Source organism: Hevea brasiliensis, chromosome 2, assembly GCF_030052815.1.
Source record: "Hevea brasiliensis isolate MT/VB/25A 57/8 chromosome 2, ASM3005281v1, whole genome shotgun sequence".
NCBI classification, from domain to species: domain Eukaryota; kingdom Viridiplantae; phylum Streptophyta; class Magnoliopsida; order Malpighiales; family Euphorbiaceae; genus Hevea; species Hevea brasiliensis.
The window spans coordinates 95,715,811-95,738,021 of record NC_079494.1 but is presented as its reverse complement, the minus strand read 5'-3'; the positions used below and the strand labels follow the sequence as shown (position 1 = coordinate 95,738,021).

At 30.3% G+C, this 22,211-nt stretch overlaps 1 protein-coding gene and 1 pseudogene across 1 annotated transcript; both read right to left on the bottom strand.

The window, feature by feature from the left end:
- Positions 1-442: 442 nt before the first annotated feature.
- LOC110632906 (methylenetetrahydrofolate reductase (NADH) 2) lies at positions 443-6,404 on the bottom strand. The gene is made up of 11 exons (XM_058136110.1): positions 5,767-6,404; positions 5,608-5,668; positions 5,431-5,513; positions 5,148-5,321; positions 3,701-3,874; positions 3,495-3,595; positions 3,270-3,381; positions 2,241-2,321; positions 1,957-2,134; positions 955-1,289; positions 443-826 (listed from the first exon to the last, which is right to left on the bottom strand). The coding sequence occupies exons 1-11, from the start codon at positions 6,214-6,216 to the stop codon at positions 743-745; spliced, it is 1,833 nt and encodes a 610-aa protein (XP_057992093.1). The 5' UTR covers positions 6,217-6,404; the 3' UTR covers positions 443-742.
- A 2,666-nt stretch (positions 6,405-9,070) lies between these two features.
- LOC110632913 (histone-lysine N-methyltransferase ASHH3-like) lies at positions 9,071-21,567 on the bottom strand (annotated as a pseudogene).
- Between the last annotated feature and the right edge of the window lie 644 nt (positions 21,568-22,211).

The window sequence follows — 22,211 nt, the reverse complement described above, 5'->3', positions numbered from 1 at the left end:
TAATGAGCAATATGTTGCTGAAAATGGAGTTTCTAGTTTAATTTCTTTTCTGTTGTGTAATGTGCTTGCAGCAGAATTTTATTGATCAGGTAGGAGACAATAGATGACTTTGTTTTATTTGTCCATTCACGTCCTGTTGTTGGAAGATCAATGACCAAATGTGCACTGAATCTACTTTGTAGGCTATAAATTGTCGAGAGTTGAAAAAAATTCTTAAAAGTAAAATTTTTAACTGTTTCTTAAATTATGAATAATATGTCATAAATCTATTATAGCCACATGATAAACTTTTAAATTTAGTGCCAATCCCTGCAATCTTCGATCAAGAGACTAACTACTAATCATACCCTCAAACATTTCCAAAATACAAAAAAGAAAAACAAAAGAATCAGAGCTAAGGTTGTATTGGGAGCTGGGAGAGATAACAACCAGGAGGCCAGGATTATCAAAGGGTAAAATCGATAACTTCAGCTTTACTATGAAGAGGAGTGTGGCAACTCAATAAAGAGTGGTAATAATACATATGCTTTAGGCCAGTAAATTTGCTACCACTTGAAATGGCTTTTACACCATAACCCAGAGGGAGGTATCAAAATCCCAATGAATTGTTATTACATATCATCAAGAGTTCGAAAACACCAAAATGAAACAAAGCTATGATTAAACTTATAATAAACACACCATTTTGAGTGGCTTTAAATGGGATCTTAGAAAATGGAGGAGCTGCCAGCAGCAGCTAGGCTCATAAATCTGCAAAAACCGCAAAAATATCACCATGTATGTAATCATTATCTACTAAGCTGACCAAAAAGTAGCTGCTCTGCACCTGCAAAAATTTAACATTGTATGGTTAATTAAAATTGAATCCTTGCCAAAAGATTAAGTGTTCATGGGGAGGGCATGCAATTTTTGAAGCAAGCTGAAAAGTGTGTACTCAAAATTGTAACAAGATACCTCTTCAAGCAATTTTCTAGATGGATCATCCTCTGGGTACAAGGAAGCCCAACCTCTAGACCAGATTTCAAAAGCCTCATCCTTCCACACATTGAAGCTGGCGGGATCAACAACAGTTGGCTGGATAATCTGTTTTGCTGGGAAGACTCCCCAGGTTACCACATTCACATCATTTGGACCAACATTGGATACCAAAGTCCCTCCTTTGTTCACAGCCATATAAGTTACTAGAGGGAAGGACTTGCACTTGTCAACAAGAACTTGTAGCTTGTCAGTGGAGCAGAAGAACTCTAAATAAGCTTTCTGATAAACATATCCTCCTGGTCCTCCCCAACCTGCAGACATAAAGCAAAGGTGGATAAATGAGAGATGTACGTGGATAAATGAGAGATGTACTATGTAGTTTCTTGCCCAATTAAAATCTAAATCTTATTTTCAGAAATATAAAACTTTAAAACCAGTTCCAGTTTTCCACCAGGAAATCTGAGTCTCAAACTGAAAAACAAGGTTTGCACCAGAAGAAATTCTTAACAAGAGCACAGCTACCTTCTCTTAATCAGTAGCATTTAACTTACGAGATGGGCTAACAGAACCAAAAAAAAAAAAAAGGGTGACCCAATGGAGTAACTTTATTGTTGCACCAAAGCCACCCTCTCATTACAAGACCAAAAACCAAACAAAATTTAAAACACAGCTCCAATCTTAATCATTTTATACGTAGCAGCATCCCTAATGTGATGATTATGTTCTTTATTAAGAATCCTTCATTACCTATTGCAATTCAAAATTAAGCAACCCTATACGAATGGGAGGAAAAGTTGAGCTACAAAACCCAACAAAAGCACCACCAAAATTTTACGATCACCAAAGTTCAAGTAATTTAATGGCCTACATGTACTTTTGGTTTGTCAGGTTCTTTGTACATGTCTTGTAAATTTTTTAAACATGATTCTTGTAGTGTATTAGAGAACATAAAACAAACAATCACCCCTTTTTACTTACCAACAGATGGAGAGTCAGATCTTTCCCCATTGACTGCTGGTTGACTATTGATAGTTAAGAATCCCTTCAAATTGATCTTGCCAAGTTGTTCATTAATGATCTTTGTCTCTGGTTGAAGGCCATCCAATTCTGACCAAGGGCTACCTTTCAACTTCCCCAGGCAGTGTTTTTTAAATTTCTGATATGCAAAAATTGCAAATGACATGAGTATGTGTTGTTATAATCAATTGGCTTAAAAGAAGAAGAGAGCACAACTGATAACTTATTATGAGTGGAAACTATACCTCAAGAATATCTTCAATACTATTCAATGGAGTTGCCCATTCATCATGAAGTTTCTTGTCACGGGCACGTGCTCGCATGAACTGCACAAAGAATTAATGGCTTGGGTTATATAAAGGAGGAAAAATTACACAGCTAATACTTGAGGAATATTGCCACTGAAAATAATCAAATAAACTCCTAATCCTATGATACATATCTGAGTTGGGTTGTCAAAAAAAGCAATTTTCGAAAAAGCATCATTCTAGATGCTGTTGAGAAAAACTGTTTCGTTGTTTTGGTGTTCTTGTGACTTAAACATGTCAAATTTAATTTTAAACTAATTTTAATACGCTCTAACTAATACATTTCAAGAGGTGATTTTCTCTACAGTAGCTCTAACAACTATGCCAAAGAAATCAATCTGTTAAAATCTACTTGCCCTATCTAGTGACATTACTCACTAGGGCAAAAGTCATGGGAAAGATCAAGTTCAATGGAGGAGGACAAGAGGATGCTTGATGTGAAATCACAAATATAATTGAGTCAAGCTACTCCAACTAGAATTGCAAATTATTCAAAATTGAGTTGAGAATATTTGGACTTGAACTCAAAACACCTTTCAAGGTTGGGTTTATATTTGGTGGATGACTCAGAGAGAGAATACTGACTACTGATACACCAAAATAGGGAGAAAAAAAGAATTCTGATCAATTTCTAAATACCGGTCCAACATTTGCTTTTGTGCTGTGTTTGGACTATGATGTTGCAGAAGCTCACATATTAAAATGACAGATTTGTTAGAGAGTAAGCCTCTAGGTAGCTATATACTCTTATACACATAAGAAAACCCCCTTTAATATGCATCACTATATTTTGCTATATCAATTTCTGTGCCAGAAATGATGTCATAACAACTCTCCTGTCAATGAACAAACTAGATCACAAGAATTACACCACATAGATGAAAGACACTATTAAGATAAAATTAATTGTATAAAAAATTTATCAAAAGATTCACAATCAATGAATAAAGTATATTGATTGTGCACCTGATAGTCAGTTAAAGCACCATAGGATGGATTGCAAGAATCCTGCCATCGACCATGTGGGTACTGATCCCAGCCCAAGGTTCTTGATATGTAGCTCTTGGGACGATTAGCCCTATGATCATTGGCTAGAAATATTAGACATTTTAAAACAGGTTTTTTCCTATACTTCCTTCATTAAGTGACAAATCCTGACCCAAAATACAATATTTCATGTGAATTGCATACCAAAATATTGGACGAACATCTTCCTTTGCACGGAAAACATTTGTAGGGCGTCGCCACGGTAATGACCTTGTTATCTTGGACTCATCAATCAAACCAAGATTCTGACATTGAAAATCCCTAGTTAGACATAAACACAGGCAACTATCCTGAAGATGATATTATGAACATTTCAAGCCTGAATAATGAATTGGATGCAAGAAAGAAACCATTAATATAGCCAGTGCTGATTTCTCCATGTTTAGAGTGTAAAGATGCAATGTCTTAATGCCATAAGCTAAAATCTTCTTGCACATTTCTGTTCCCAGGTGAATTCCATAGGCTCTGACTGCTTCCTCATTGTCCTTAATAGGCTCCAATGCAGCAGTAACCTCAGCTGGTATCTACAATATGAAATGAAATGTCATCAATATTTATGTGACAAGGCAACCAAAATTAATTTTGAATACGTAAAACATTTTCTCCACAAACACAATCATTGTTGCTGAAGCCTATGGCACACAAAATAAAAGAATGCACCCAGATGAAATAAACAAACTTTTCCAGATGACAATGCAAAACTACTTGTAGGAGAAATATACGATAGAAAAAACAATCCAAAGAGGAAAGAAAATGGCATAAACATTTAGTATATTAACAAAAATTATTTGACCACTGTGCAATGACAATGAGATTGTAAGCGCAGCCCAAGAGGACCGTTCATATTTCATAAAAGTTCAAATGTGAACAACTTAAATTTATTGTTAATCAGTGGATATGCAGCACTAATTGAACCCCACAATATGACAATACATGTAACACCCTAGGCAAATCCCACATCGACAAAACACGGGAGAGATGCTGGGTTTATAAGATGGAGGTTCCTAACCCCTATTGACGCGTTTTAAAACCGTGAGGGCTTCGGCTCAGAGCGGACAATATCACTAGTGGGCCGGGCCATTACAATACATGAAGGATGTTTGGTTTGGCTACTTTTAACTTTCGACTTAAAATATATATTTTTAACTTATAAGTAAAATTAAAAATAAGTAGTTAAATGTATAGTAAAATTACTTTAAAATAACTTTTAGATAATCCAAGTGTTTAGTTAAAAGGTTCTTAAAAATAATTTAATTGAATAAAATTAGCAAAAAGGATATGTAATTAAATGTTATAGCTGTAAAAATAAGTATAATGTTGACATTTTTAAAAAATATTAGGATAATATAATCTTTTACTTAGTCAAAGAGTAATTTTAAAATAATTAAATAAATCATAAGTAAGGTATTCTTACTTGTAACTTCTGCTTTATTTTAAGTATCTTTTACTTATGAGTCAAACTAAACACTAATCTATATGTAACTTGATACTTATAATTAGATTTGACTTACTTATATGTCAAACCAAACACACTCATTATTATTGCCGTAGGCTTTACAAGTTAAACTACTTTTTCCACTCCTAGCAAAATGCATCAAATTGCAAGAGCAAAAGACATTATGACTATCTCGTTTAATGATATTTAATCTCCAAGAAAAAGAGGCATTACTGAAAGAAATATGTTCATTAGATGCATCAATCCAACAATTGGCACTTAAATTTGTAATTGACAATGTACATATAAATATCTTAGATGAGACTAGCATGGAAAAAATACCTGTATAGAGGAATGCATACCTTTATTTTGCAAAAGCCAGTCATTCGTAAGAAGCCTTTGTAGTTATAAATGGGCATAATTCCAGGAACTATAGGACAATTTATGCCAATTTGGCGGCAGTCATTCACAAATTTGAGAAAAATATCAGTATCATAGAACAGTTGAGTGATGATTAGATCAGCTCCAGCATCAACCTGTAAAAAACAAGCATGCCCACCAGCATAAATATATATATATATATCTGAAATAAGATCCATGACCATGAAGATCATTTAATTACTAAAACTAGAAGTAAAAACACACCTTTCGCTTCAAATACTCGAGATCTTTCTGGTAATTCTCAGGTGTAGCCACCCCATCGCTTCCGATCATATCCGGATGAGCCTCTGCGCAGAAATAACAGGAGCACAATGATATAATCTTTTGCGGGCAATGTAACAATATACGGCAAAGTATGAAACAAAGGGTAGCTTTCACAACCTGGGTAACCAGCAACAGTGATGCCAAAGTAGTCGCCATATTTGGATCTGATATGTTTCACCTACAGAGACACAGCATCATCACTTCTAATCCCAACCAAAACCAACAACAAAAGCCCAAATCAGAAGACCAAAACACAAACCCAGAACTCCAATTTACCAGATCGAGAGCGCAAGCGAAGCCACCTTCAACCTGAACGAACTTATCCTGGCCATGAGGAGGGTCACCGCGAAGGGCGAGAACGTTCTGGATGCCATTAGATTTGATTGTTTGGAGAGCATGGTCGATCTTCTCAACAGGCATATTAGTACAGGTAAGGTGCATCATCGTCTCCACACAGATCATGTTCTGCATCTTATTAGCGATATCAAGAGTTAGATCTGCAGTGGAGCCACCAGCACCCCACGTGATGTCGCAGAAAGATGGGTTGTGAGAGACCATTCGGTCCATCCTCTCAAAGAGGTTGTCGACACCATCCTCAGTCTTGGGAGGGAAGAATTCGAAGGAGAAAACGACCCTGTTGTTGTTGGGGTCTCCTCCGCCATTTGCATTAACCTCTGGTAGTCCAGCTCCTCCAATAGCTGCATTTATCTTGTCAATTACCTTCATTTTTGGAAACCCAATAAAGGAAAGAAGCAGCAACAGTGGAGGAAGAAATAGAATTGCCCACCAACAAGTGGAGATGAGACAACTACAGTAAATTTTCAGAGAGATCTCATGAGAGAGAGAGAGAAAGAGAGAGAGAGAGACTGAAGCGCAAATCTAATAGTGTCGTGGGAGTCATTTCCCATTTTATATACACAGACACCAAAGAAGTTGGTGAGCTACACCAAAGAAGTTGGTGAGCTTCACCAACCGCCGATCTCGGAGCCGAGGAATTCATCTCCACGTTTATTTTCTCGGCTCCTAAGAATTGTAATTTTCGTAAGCTGAAAATCATGTGATCATATATATAAACTCATTTTTAAACTCATTTTTAAGCCCTTAAACTTTACAATTTTTTAGTATTGAACCATTAATAAATTATGATTTTTTAATTAAGTCCTTTAACTTTTTTTTATTATGTCCTATTTAACATATTTAATAAAAAAGAATTTAAAATACTAACTTCCTCGTTAGGAAATTATCAGTACTTGAATTTAGCTCCATAGTTCAACAATGGTGAGTTGAAATTTGCTTGGCTCTCTCTTCTTTGCTAAGGCTCAGAATTTGAAAAGATTCATGCTTAAAGAACCCAGTGAAAATGAGAGATATGAAATGAGTTGTATTTGAGAGAGGAGAAGCATGAGAAAAACAATGGTTGGTAGTAGGCATGTGAGTTACAATAGTGATTGGGACTGCATGGATTTTAGGGGTGCAATTGTTTCCAACCTGATTCGTCTCGCTGTGACCCCAATCAATATTTCAAGATTCATGAAATTGAGTTTGGTCTATCACGAGTGAATTCAAATCCTTGTTCTTCTCTCTTTTCAATTTCTATTTTAATATCTTTATACTTTATGAACAAGCCGTATAATCAATGCATTCTTCGAAACTCAAATACATTTTACATTAATATAGTATCCAAACCATAAAGTTTAGAATATATTCAATATAAAGTACTCTAAATCATTTATCACATTTAAATTTCTTTTAATATCTTTTATATGTTTTACCACAAAGATAAATATATTTGATTGGTTTATGAACACATATTTATGTGACTATTCTAATAATTTTCCTCTTTTTATAGTTCTGTCAATATTAATTTAACTTATTTTTTTTAAAAATCCCCTACTAGACTGAATCTCTAATGGTCCTTAGGTAATAGTGTAAGATAACAAAACGTTAAACTAAAAGTATCAAGTAATTGATGAAAGTTATGTGAATACATAGTAAAGTTATTTTTACTTTTTAAGTTTCACACAATAATAAGATCTCAGTTGTATTTCCCTCAATTGACACAAATATATATAATATGAATCTTATATTATGATATTTTCACATTTTTCAATGTCTTTATTAAAATAGATATTATATATATAATAATTCAGACATTCTTTCTTTTCTTTTTTTTCTAAATCTCTTTTTTAAATTAAATAAATTTATCTCTAATAATTTTTTAAAGATAAATTATCTCATCTTTACTCATTGATTCTTTCATATCACTAATCACTAATAACAACACATTTATTTATCTTTAATTTATTTAAATATAAGTAAAAATTTTAATTTATATTTATTGATATCCATTAACTTTAACATAGACAATTATATAATTAAAAATAAATCATCATAATACAAAATCATTTAATAATATCAATTAAACCATTATCCATGAATTTTCATATAAATTTTTGGGAATTTTCCTCTAATCATAATTTGCTAGTGGCGCATATGACCCGATGCATGCCAAGAAACACAAATAATTACTCAAATATTGTACATTAAGTCCAATAAAGTAACAATTTGCGTTAACATCTATTTTCAACTTGGACCATTGAAAAGCTTCAGCTAGTAGCCGGGGGTTGGTTTCGGGCGGGTAGGAAGGTGGGGGTGGGACCATCAACACCTACTCCATCCCCTTCCTCGCCATTTACTCGCTGCACAGAGACAAAATGCATATCACCATTCAAGCGCAACCACCGCCAAAGTTCATATAAAAAAAATGAATAAAGATCAATTTACCCATATATTTATTGAGAATATTTAATTTAATTATTTTTAATTTTTGTTTAATTTAATTTTTTTTTATTTTAATTTAATTTCAAATTGACCCATTCTCCTTTATTTTTTAATATTAAAATATTATTTTTATTTTTTATAATTAATTAAATTAAATATCAAAATCATTGTTTTCGTTATTTAATATTATTTTTGGATATTTCGTAAGTGTCCTTAGCCTAATAGATAAAGACTAATCTTGTTTGCGCCAGATAAATTTTTCTAACGAGTATTTTCTCTATTCACAAGAATTGAACACTCGATCTCACTCAAGGAATAAGAGTACCTCACAATATTATTAGTTAAAATGAAAGAATGAAAAAAATATTATTTTTATATTTTTATATAATTAATTAAAAATAATAATTATAATAATTATACTTAATTAAATTGAAAATAATAAAACATATTTTAATTTTTATATAATTAATTTTAATTATTTAAATTAAAAAATATTATTTTATATTTTTATGTTTTTTTATTAAAATTAGAAAATTATAATAAAATAAAATTAAAAATATAAAATATTATTTGTCCATGTTATTAATTAATATTAAAAGGTTAAATATAAAAATTAATTAATTATGATTATTTAATTAACATTAAAAAATAATTAACTAATTAATTAACATTAAAAATATTTAAAAAAACAACTCACACAGCAAGTGATAAGTGAATTGCACGTTAAGTTAAATTGGACACAAGCTAAAATTAAAAAGTCTGAATAAAAATGAGTTAAATAAGACATCTCTAATAAATATAAGAAACAAATGGAGCTTCATTCAAATAAAAAATTCATCATTGGGGCACGTTCTCATATTTGAAGCCACACCAAAAATATTTTACTCCTTCAAAACATCCAAGCACAATAGTGTTATCATAAATGCAGCCCAGAAAATCTTAAGGACTATGGTCAGGAGTATTATATCCTTCCACCACAGTCCCTCAGACAAGTTCTAGCACAGAAAATACATGAGCCCCATCAAATTTTCCAATGAAAACCTGTCAAAATTTTTAAAGTAATTATAATAATAATAATACATTACAAGAATAGGAAAATATTGTTTCCTGGTTAACTTCCGATGTCTAAGCATGCAATTCTGATGATGCTTCAAGTTTTCTTGCAAATGGCACAATCAACAAGAGCCATAGCATATGAATGTACTACAGACCATTGGACCAACTGTTGGACCCACTCGCTGTATTTTCAGAAACCTTCTTAATTCAACCCTTGCGAGAAGAAGTCTTTCGCCCTGTTTCGCATTGAGTTTTAGTATAAAAAACACTTTTCAAAATTTTTTTTAAATGTTATTAAAAAAATTAATTTGAAAAAACAGTTTTGTATTTCAGTATCATTATACCTAAAACATATCAAATTTATTTTTTAATTAATTTTTAATGTTTTTTAACTAATATATTTTTTTAAAATATTTTTTTCAATAACAGTTAAAAAGAAACACTAAACATATCTTACACTGGTAGTAGCTCCTCCAACCTCCCAGGTGATAACTACAGGTTAAAAAATTCCCTATTTTATCAAGACAAAATGCAAATGATATAAAACATTCTTGCAAACCAAATGCAAGACCAATCTTGTTTTATGTGAGCGCAGAACAAGGTTGTAAAGTCAATGTTACAACATCTACAACATTTGTCAATGATAAGTCCATGTCACCTGTAATACAATAAAAAGTTATGATGAAATGAAAAATAAAGAAAAAGGTCACAGTATTACAGTAAGAAATTATCCAATAAAAGAAAAGCTCATTTTATAGTTTTCAATTACTAGAACTTCACAACCTTGTATTGGGGGTGTACTGTGTACATGAGTCAAGATACTCGAGCTCAACACCAAAAATACTCAAAATCTACTTGATTAAAATCCATTCGAGTTTGAGTAGCTTGGCAAGTAGAGTTCAAGTCATTAAATAACGGCCAAAACAAAACTGAGATGGGTAATGGCTGTTACTAAACGTTACTTAATGGGTAAAAGCCGTTACTCACAACCATAGATAGAGATTCTTTTCATTTGTGGTGCAAAGAAGCAAAGTGCTTATTTTGTTTCTAGTTTTTACACTTCTCTATCTGTTTCTCTTAAATTTCCCATCTCAAAATTTTCATTTTCACAGATCTTCATTACTTGAGAGAGATAAAATCATCCAATAGTGAACGCTTATTTGAAGTCAAGAGAGCAATTAATATACACTTCTATGTCCATATTCTTCCAATCCATTCATGATCTTACTAAAATGAGCCACACTCCATATGCCCATTCAGGATCCTAGTTGTTTTACCTTTAAATTGATTGATGCTAATGATGTCTAAGAATGTGAATTTAATATCTTTCTTTATACATTTATGCTTATTATTTAATGGTGTATCTTAATTTTAATTATATATTTGAATATGAAAATTTGTAAAGGGATAGACCGTTAACATTACTTTATGGCCATTACAAACCTTTTTCTGTTACTCAAGACAGTGATTGCAAATGTAGTGCGAATTAAATCCATGGTTCAAGTACCGCATTACTCAACTCGAGTGGCTCACAAGCCCAATCGAGCTAGTCTACGATTACACTTTTACCCATACACATAAATATCATAAGGATCAATATCATAAAAAATGACTGAGTTTTATGCTAAGTTTTACCCGTATGTATAATATATAATAAAAAAAAAAGTCAATCTCTAATTCGAGCTTATTTAAGTTTATTTAAGCTTATGTTTGAGATTCTAAACTTCTAGTTATAGTTATCTAACCGACTTTGACTATCTCAAGTATCTCATCAAGCAGGGTTCAAGCTATAAGAAATAAAGCTTGACTAAGCCAGGTCGAATTTCAAGTTTCGAGTTCTAGGATTGAGTTGAGCTCAAGCTTGGCACTAAATTAACTCGATTCGGCTCAATTACACACCTAGCTTTCACTCAAAAAATATGTTACAAACTTACAATTGCTCATCACTTGGATTAGACAAAAATTTTAGCAATCAACTCAATTTGAAACAATTCAGTTAACCAAAAAACTTTTCCAAATCTTTTTATGAATTATCAATTTTAGTAAAATCTTTTAATTTTATCAATTTGTATCTCAATTTTTCAGATTTGTATCAGTTTTATCTGTCAAAATTAGATAGTTAAATCGATAAAAATTCACTGGAAAAAAAATAATAAAAGAAGGATACCTAGTTAACCACCCCACCCCACTTCATTGCCATCCCTACAAATTTATAGCATCAAAGTACCATAAAATTTTATGGGAATATCTATTTCAAAACCAATAAAATAATGCACTCAAACCACTTTAAGTGGAATGCAGTCCAAATAAACTATAAATGAGTGTGTGTGTGTTAAACAAGGTTTTTAAAACCGGCATGTTCATTGAAACAGTGAAGGAAAAGAGTTAAATGTTTAAGGTTCAATTGGGATCAAACCAAAGTTAAACCAAAATACTATTAGATAAATATTAATTATATATTATACAATTAATCTCTTATAAAAACAACAATAATAATACATTGTTACAATTATTAATTTAATATATTTTATAAATAACTATTAAAATAAAATTAATTATATTTTACAATCTAATTCCTAAAATTTTAATTAAATTTTAGATTTAGATAATAATATTTTATATTAAAATTTAATAATTTAAATTAAAATATTAATGAGATAAATTATTGATATAATTAGTTATTTAGTCAAAATATGATAAAATATATAAATTTTATTTTTTTACATTTATTATATGAGAATATTTATTAATTATTTATTTTTAATATAATAGGAGAAGAATGTTACTATTTCGCATGTAGACCAAATGGCAATCAATGTATGAAATTGCCTTCGGTCCGAAGTTGCTTTCTTTTCTTTTCTTAAGATAGGTAATCCACCCGCTTAAACCCAACCGGGTTAACTGGTGCATGGTTCAACTCCATTTCTTAAGATATGAAGGTTTAAGCTTGAACCTGTTATTGGTCTCATTCCTCGTTATACTGGTCCAACTAGCCAGTCTGGTTCTGTTCTGACAACAGTGTTGTTTTATTCAACATAGACTGCTTGTCGATCAATGACTATAAAATTCATGACTACTGGACCATTTGTCATTTGTGTGTGTAATTAGTAAAAGCAGAAAGGTGGGAGAAAGTAAGCACCATGTACCAAAATGATTGCCCTGGAGCTAGATCACATAGTTACGAATTCCAAATCTTCTTTTGACATGTCTAGAAATTCAACAGCACTGTCTTCAAACATTATCTGAAATAAAATTAATTCATTTAGATGTGATAATGATAGTCATTTGTATCACAGTAACAGGAAAAGAACTATTCCTACCGCATGCTTTCTTGAATGCTTATCAAATCACCTGATCATCCCAAAAGATCTGGAATAATGAATCATGGAAAAAAAATTAACAAATGTTAAATAAGACATTAGCATGGAAAATAACTGCAGATGCAAAAAATTCAGTACTCAATACTCTTTAATCAAACTTAAATTGATGAATAACTCCAGAAACACAAAAGGACCATGAAGATAAAAAGCATTAGCTCATGTAAGAAGAAAATGCTCTTTAAAAGACAAAAGCAACTTCAGTCACTCCCAAATTCTATTTTCCAGCCAAAATCAGGATTCAGGACTTCTAAAAGGTTCAAGAAAACAAAAGCATGATTCAGATATAAACTTTCAAGGCAATGATGACTTAAGTGAGATTATAAATCAGAATAATAGCGATTTAAGATTGTGAAGTTTCCATTAAACCCTTGAAATCTTAAAAGTTTTTTTATCATCACCCTTACACCTGACCCTTCGAATCTTGAAGTTTTAGTTCCTTCATTGACCAAAACAATTCATTTCTTCATAGATTATCACTTCAAACAAATTCAGATTGATTAGCAAAGGGAATGAAATAACATTCTTAAGTACCTATCATTATATGAACGAAATATCTGAATCACTTCCCCGATGCAAGTATAAGAACATTTCTGTCGTTTACTGTGAGCATGTTGTGAACTCCCTGAAATAGAAGATAAATGCATAACCATGAAAAGAAGTGTTACAGTGACGAAGCCAAAAATTTTATTTACGGGGGCCTATTTTAAATAATTATATGAAAATAAATACATATATTTCCTTGTAAAAATAAAAATAATAAAGAATTGATTAACAATCTTTTCAAAGAATAATAGAAATACATATATTTCCTCTCATGAAGATTAAAATCCCAATCTTTCTAAAAAATTGATAAAAATTTCTATTTTTTATATTGATAAATTTCTTATCAGCTCAAAATTTTTTAGCATTAAATATTTCTTTCCATTACCTCAACTTTGATATTAGGAAAAAAAAAGGAAATTATAGAGAATTTTGCATAAAACTAAATATCCATATCTCTAAATTTTTTACTAACTCATTAAATTTATTATTAAAGAAAATTCACTAAACTCAATAGAATGTTACAATGATTAAATAAGAGAAAGAGAAAAGATATGCTAAAATTGATTTTTCGTTATTAATTTACCAAGAAATCTAAGTATTAAATTGAAATTTCTAACTTTGTTGTTCTAGAATATATTTAGTAGAATAACAGCTTTAAAAATTTGTGACATTAGAAATCCTCATTGATTTTTAGTGTAGATTTAAAAAAAAAAAAAAAAAAATTTAGCTAAAACTCTAAACACATCATTTATCTAAAGAGAAATGGGTTAGATTTTCTTCTATTGGGCAAATTATTAAACTTATTAATAATTAGTGAAATTCACACTTACATACTTAGTTTTTAAGAATTGAAATAAATTGTTCTTATTCTTAAAAAAATATTAAATTTAATCTTTTTATTACATTTTAATCCCTCACTTATGTTAAATAACCTTTATTGTATATTTTTTAGATAAAATAACATTTTAGTCTCTTATCTTTGATTTTCTTAGAAATTAAAAATTAATTTTACACGAAAATTCAAGGACTAAAATGTTATTTAAAGCAAAATCATAAAGATTAATTATATAAAATTTTAATTGTATAAGTAGATTGTTATAAAATTAAAAGTTGAGTACTACATTTCTTTAAAAAAAAAAGATATAAAAGTTAATTTTATTAAAAGTAAGGGAACTTAAGGTAATTTAGCTTTTATTTTTGTTTAAAGAACTATTATACCCCTAATATTTTTCAAAATCTCAAGGGGGCCCAATGCCCCTCTTGGCCCCTTAGTGGCTCCGTCCCTGGTTACTTACCAATGTAGCATAATTCCAGCAGATAATTACTAAAGGACAATTGCTTACCTGTATGCAAGCCTCCATTCTGATAAACCTTCACAAAAAAATTCCAGAATCAGTCTAGCTGCATCTGAATATATGCATAATATACAGACTAAACAGTAGAGGCTGCAATGCCATTATATGGGATGCATAAATAACCTCCTATACATACATCTTTTCCAGATAAAATTGCCTTCAATTTGGAAGACGACACTGCCACCTGGCATGCTACTAATTTTAATGCAGCATCTGAAGACATCTTAGCCTTGCTGCGTCCCTAGTTTTCTCCTGCAATCGACAGCACCACAATGGCAGTCCTGATGTGCACCAAATTGAACAAACCTGCTAAATTTATTAGATTGGACTAGGAAATATGAATCTAAAAGAAAATAAATAAATAAATAAATAAATAAATAGGGGTCATAATTAAGCATACATAAACTTCATCATACAGAAAACAAATTTAAATATGCATGATCAATTCAAAGCAAGTAAAGAGCACTCATTAATATACAATGAAATAGAGGTGCTGAAAGTAGTCATACTGATAATCATAGGTCAGATGCTCGCCCTTTTTTATGTTCTGAGTTGCAAATATGCCAATTCTTGTCTCACCATCAATTATCCTTAAAGAAAAAAAAAAATGAAAGAATAAAAAGGAGTAAGTAGTGTAAACAAGTAAGACTACCCCACTAACTATTTAAATTGAGATCAGGAATAAGGTCAGATATAGAACCATTTCTGCATCTCGGTATTAGGAGAACAACTGTGATTTATGTATCTTGACTTGTTTGCCTTGTATGTGGCATCAATTACCATATCTCGATTAATTTCACACAAGTAAAAATTTGTCTCTCCACGGTGTTTCATATTCCAAAGCCTTTCCTCACAGGTCTTATCATCTATGACTGAAACATAAAGATCAAACACTGAGTCACATGTTCTAAACTTAATACAACAGTAAAATGTGAAGATATACCATCAATGGTGATAACATGCAATTCTTAGAAACGTCACCTTCTCCAATGTACTCTATTACAAACTCCCCCTGTGTAATATCTTCATCAGTCACAATCCCAGCTCCACATTTCTCTGTCTACAAGCAATAGCTTACTTAATTTCACATTTTGAGTGTACATTTAGGAAACAACTATTCATGCAAAGCAAATGATACAAAGAAAATGCGAGGCACTAAACAAGCAGATAAAAATGGGAAGAGAATATTGTGAATAAAATTAGTTAAAAAATGGTAAGGGATTATCTTCCAGTCCACAACATAAAAACGATGTACTTGTGTGTGTGTGTGTGTGTGTGTGTGTGCCTGCGCACGGTTGAATGACAAACAATGAGTTCATATACACTTGTAGGAAAACATGGCAATAATATAATTTATTTATGTTTGTTATTTCCTTAGTGATAGCAAAATTATATTGTGTTCCTCCTGTAGTTTCTTTTGTTCTCATGCCGAGCATCACTTTTATCCCTCTTCATAAGTCTTTCTCATTATTAATAGAATTCTTCTCCTCTACATGGTACTCAAGAACTACCAAAATAAGTTCTTTATCCTTTTTAAATGAATATGTGAGTCATATACCTGCACTAGTTTCATTTTCTTCACAGGTCAGTGTTGGAAGGGTTTGTTGAGACACGAACTCCCACATTTGCATCCTGTGGAGCAGCTCGACAGTAGCATCCTTGGGGGAAAGGGAGCAATTAAATTGTTCCTTATTATTGAGAAAGAAGATTGCATATATATGAAGGCCATTTGCAAGAATAACTAGACATAAGACATTCACATAAAGCCACAAAGCATTCATGAAGACCAGTAATGGATGACTAAAAACATGAAACAGTGATGCTTGTTGTTATAGTTTGACATCATTTTTTTTCTCAATAGGTAGTGGTAACTAAGAATCCGAGACAATTAGTTTTAGCCTTATCAATAAAGACGGCATCATCATAAAAAAATCCACTAAGAATCAAGTGGGCAACACCCAAACTGTTATCATGTTTATATTTGGAGAGAATCTGACAAAATTTTATTGCAGAAAATCAAATAGAAACATATTCCACCGCAGATTTAAACCAGAGTTGCTGCCACAAACACAGTGTAATAACAACAAGGCCACAGCAGCTATTGCATAACATTCAGAGCCTGTTGCAATGCAATTTTTTTTTTTTTTGTAAAGATTGTAAAATATATTAAACTAGTTATTAACCCATGTTTAATATTTTTTTTTAAACGTTTAATAAAAATTAGTAATTATTTATTTTAATAAAAAAATTTAACCATCATATGAATTTCTTGCATATGAATTGACGAAACATATACAAGAGAGTATCCCTTGGTGCATGATGTTTGCAGATGATATAGTTCTGATAGATGAGACGCGATGAGTCAATAGAAAACTAGAGTTTTGGAGAAGTACTCTAGAGTCAAAGGATTTTAAGTTAAGTAGAACAAAGACAGAATACATGCATTGCAAGTTCAGTGAAGGCCGAACTGCTGATAGGGAAGGAGTTAGTTTGTATGGAGTAGTACTGCCCCAAAGTAATCACTTTAAATATCTCGGCTCAATCCTTCAAGTAGATGGGGGATGTGAGGATGATGTTAGTAATAGGATTAAAGCCGGATGGTTGAAGTGGAGAAGTGCCACGGGAGTTTTATGTGATCGCAAAATTTCCAATAAGTTGAAAAGAAAATTTTACCATACAGTAATACGACTGGCCATGTTATATGGTAGTGAGTGTTGGACACTGAAGGAGTCGTATGTGTCTAAGATAAGAGTTGCAGATATGAGAATGTTAAGGTAGATGAGTGGTCATACTAGACTAGATAAAATCCGTAATGAGAATATTAAAGAAAAGATAGGAGTAGTGCCAATTGAGGATAAGTTAAGAAAAGGAAGATTGAGGTGGTTTGGTCATGTGAAGCGTAGACATACGGAGGCTCCAGTTAGATAAGTAGAGCACATTAGGTTAGAGGATAGAAAGGAAAGAAGGGGTAGACCTAAACTGACTTGGAGAAGAGTAGTACAACATGACCTAGAAGCATTACACATTTCCGAAGATTTAAACCAAAATCGTTTAAAATGAAGAAAGAGAATCTATATAGCCGACCCCAAATTCTTGGGATAAAAGTTTAGTTGAGTTGAGTTGAGTTGAGTATGAATTTCCTGTATAAAAAAATAGGTAATTAATTTTTACAACTTTTTAAGTTAGGATACTAATATAAGTCACGGCATAGTTTATTTCGAAATCTAGGAGCATGTTTACTTGTAGAAAACAGTTTTTTTTATTTTACATTTGCCAAGAAAACTTTAGTTTTCATCTTTAATGGATAATAAAGGAAAACATGGAAAACACATTCACCTATCAATAATTTAAAAAAAAATTAATTAAAAAAAACTAAAAAATTCACATATTTCATAATTAAAAAAAATTGTAAAATATAATTAAAAACTTATTTTACAATTAAAATTTTTTAATACATGTTATTTATAATTATTTATTTTAATTAATAAATAAAATTTTTCTTTAATTTATTAATAATTAATAAGAATGAATTTTAATCCTACTCATTTATGACTACTTTAGTCAATTAAAAATTTGCATTGTCTAATTATGAAATTCTATTTTTTATTGAATCTTATTAAATAAATTAATTTATAAAAAAAATTATTTCTGAGGTTTTAACCCAAAATCGTTTAGAGTGGAGAAAGCGAATCCATATAGCCGACGCCAAATTTTTGGAATAAAGATTTAGTTGAGTTGAGCTGAGTTGTATAAAAAAAATCAAAATCCAATATTATATTTTTCAAAGAAAAAATGGAATGATGGTTTGCATGTGAATACTATTAAAAATATATTTTAAATTAATATTTATAAAATCATATTGCTTATATTTTAATTAAAATATTTTTAATATATAATATATAACTAAAGGAAAGCATTGATAGAATTCTATTTAGTTTAAAATATATTAAAATTATATTTATAATTAAATTATAAATAATAAAAGAACTTTATTCAACGCATAGTATAGTCAATGCATATAATACAAATATATATATAACAATTAATTGACATGCTCTAATATAATGTCATGAAGCATTTTATTAATATGTGAATATTTAATACAAATCCACAATAATATTAATAACGTAAGTCCAATGTAAAGAACATATACAGAAATTGCCTACATAAGTTAATTTTACTTCATAAAATTAAATTTGAAAAATAAAAATAAAAACTTTGTACAATAATTGCTTTACAACAAATTGTCATGGTACTCTTCCCTTCATCAGTAGAGGTACTAAACTAAAAAATATTCACTACTTAGAAAGAACATCACCAGGGCAATATATCACTTACTGGTGACAGCTTTGCCAGAAGAAGTTAGGCATAAATAATGGACCAATGGTACTGAGTTCTTACTAATCTACTATCAGTTTTTCAGATTAGGAGATCATGAGAGATGGGAATTCCATTGTAAAAGAAGTGAAACCCAAATGCATGTATGATGTGATATGTCATGAACAGGGACAACGAGTTGAAAAACAGCTTATAAATTTAGAATCAGTTACCTAAAAGGCAAGAACAGAATGGCATTCTTAAATTATAGGACATGAGAACATAGAATAATGTTTCTCACTCTCTCTCTCTCTTTGGAGAAAAAAAAAAAAAAAAAGAATATATTAGACAAGGAAAGGAGAGGATAATTAGGGACAAGGATGACACATCCACCAATCAATAGAAAAAATGAACAAGAAAAGATAGATTTGGCACTCTAATTGAATGTCCACAAAGACAAAGACAACTGGTAAAAATTTACAAAAGCAGAATACCATAAATAAGTCAAGAAGATGCTTGACTCTTAAAAGACTAAGCATTCTATCCCAAAATAATTGCAGAGGTAAATACCGCCTCTTAGAAAAACAAGCATTCCTCTCTAACCAAAGATAACCTATCATAGAGAGCTTGAAAATTGAAATTGATCATAAAGGCTTGAAAAATAAATTAAAATCCAATAGCACCAGATGAAAAGAATACATCAGACAAAAGATCAGTAAAAACTCTTTTTAGCCCTTAAACATGCCATATATAAGTCACAACAACCATAATAAACCAAGACTACTCTTACCCACAATGTCTACCACAGACACAAGGAGAACCTGGTGATGAACTGCAGGAACAGAATATGCCATCATCCTCAAGCCGCCTTTTAATTTTCTTGGTGAGATGTATATCTAAAATTGTCAATATCAGCAAAAAAGAATAATGAACAAAGAAAGAGATACTTCAATGCATATAGGAAATTAGGAATATGAGATAGGATAAAAAAAAATAAAATCTGTGAACTGACAAAATGCACAGTTCAAAAGAAATCAAAGATATATTAAAAAAAAAAAAAAGGAAAAGGCACTACAATCATTTTCTTGAGCAGAAAACAAAGACCATATAGTAACCGCGATGAAATTGCAACAGAAAAGTGATATATTTTGAGTGGATACTGCGCTTTATGGAAGTGTAGGATGCAGGCTTCCATTTATTAAACCATTCTGGAAGCTCAAACTCAACTGGATTGCCTATCTGCTTCATCAATTTGTTGAATGCGAGGTTGATGTGATTGTGATCACAATCAAAATTCTGATGAACAGAAGAATGCCAAAAACAATATCTCAATCACAATAGAATTTTTCTTCTTTTTTGATGGAAACATGATGTCTTGATATGTATTGAATACAACGTAATAACCAGCTTCACATTGGTGCAATCTATAACTTCATCTTGAAAAATCAAAGACAGGAAATTAAGCAAAAAGTTTAGGTGAAAAGGGAAAATTTTCCCAATGCATTTGAAACCCTATAAAGTAATTCCCAACTGATTTTCAACAATTAAAAATATAAAAATTTCTCAGAAAATTTTCCCTAACATATTATTTTGGCCCAATAAGCTAAAGAAAAAAATCCTAAACTTTTGAACTCTCAAATCAATCATATTCTTAATTTTATCAATCTCAGCTAAAATTATAATAATGATAACAATTTTATCCAACTTAACAAGAGGAAACCAAAATTTATCTACAAACACTTTACAACTATATCAATCAGCAAAATAAATTATCTGCTTTGCTTGTTTTTAATGCTAATAAACAATAAAAAAAATTATTTTTTTCTTTCAATAAATAATTATACTAATTTTTCCGAGTAACTGATAAACAAAATATATTAATTTTTTATGATGGAAAGAATTTTAAGAAAATAACGTTTGCTATTATTAGTATCAGAAAGTAAAAGAAATTACACTTATTAAGGTACTTAGTAGGTTTTATACTACATTTCAATTCTAATTTATCAATGTTATATTTTGGGCTAAAATTAAAAGAATAGGATAATATTGAAAAGATGTGCAAAGTTAAGATTCTTTTATCATTTCTTTCCTTTCTACTAAACAAATAGGAGCCTGAAATATTTCAAGTAATGCAACTAATACCAAACAGACAACCCATATCTTAAGAAATTCTAGAATTTCAACTAACATATTAATTCATTCAAAAAAGAAAAACAAGAACCCAGTAGGAACGTGAAAATAACCTCTTTTGTTGCAAGCATGAACTCAAGCATCAAAGCCAAACCAGAATGTGGATCATGAATGTAACTACCTACACAGTATTAACATCCCAAAGGAAGTCAATATCATTATCAAATAACCCTTGAAGAATTTCTGCAAAATCCCAACAGGAAAATTCAAAGAAGCAATTACCATAAATTTTTTTCCTTTCTTTCCTGTGCTTGTTGTAGAAAACAATTAAGGGATTGTCCATGTCAAAATGTTACAATCAAATTAGGAAAAACCAAGAAATCTGGCACAGGCCGCCCAATACTATTACAAGATTAACAAAGAAACACAGCGTGTAAGCTAAGAGTAGGGTGACTGAAAGAAGAAGAAGGAGGAGGAGAGAGTATAGAGGAGAAGGGAAGAGATTGAGCGAGGAATTTCACCTGGAGCAATTCCAAGCGACTGAGCGAGAGAGCAGACCTTGGGAGAGAGCAGACCTTGTCAAACAAATCCTTATTTAATAAAATATTATTTTTTAATAATAAAATATTTTTTATTTTTAATAATATAATATTAAAAATAATAATTTTAAGTTTAATATTTCAAAATAAGGAAAAAATATTTTTATTATTGTTTTCAAAAAAAAATATTTTTATTATTAAAAGTTAATATTTTATTAGATAAATTTACGAATGTATAAAGATTTATTTAATTTAAATTTTAATTGTTGTTTGATCTTGCCTAAAAATAGATCAACTTATTTAATTTTCTTATTTAATTTTTTTTTATTTTCATCAATAAATATTTATTTATATAATGAAAAATACAAAAAATAATTTTTTATAAGATATTTATTATTTTTAATTATTATTAATTTTAAAGGACACAAATTATATGTTCATCAAATTAATAATAATCCATAAATATTTTTATTTACACTATTTTTTGACACGCATTATTTGTACTCGTTTTAAATACTTGTTATTTTTATATTTTATTTTTAATTATTTTTGAAATAATGTAAGATTATCGCTTAATTAATAAATAAAGAATTTATTAAAAATAAAAATTTTTAAAATTA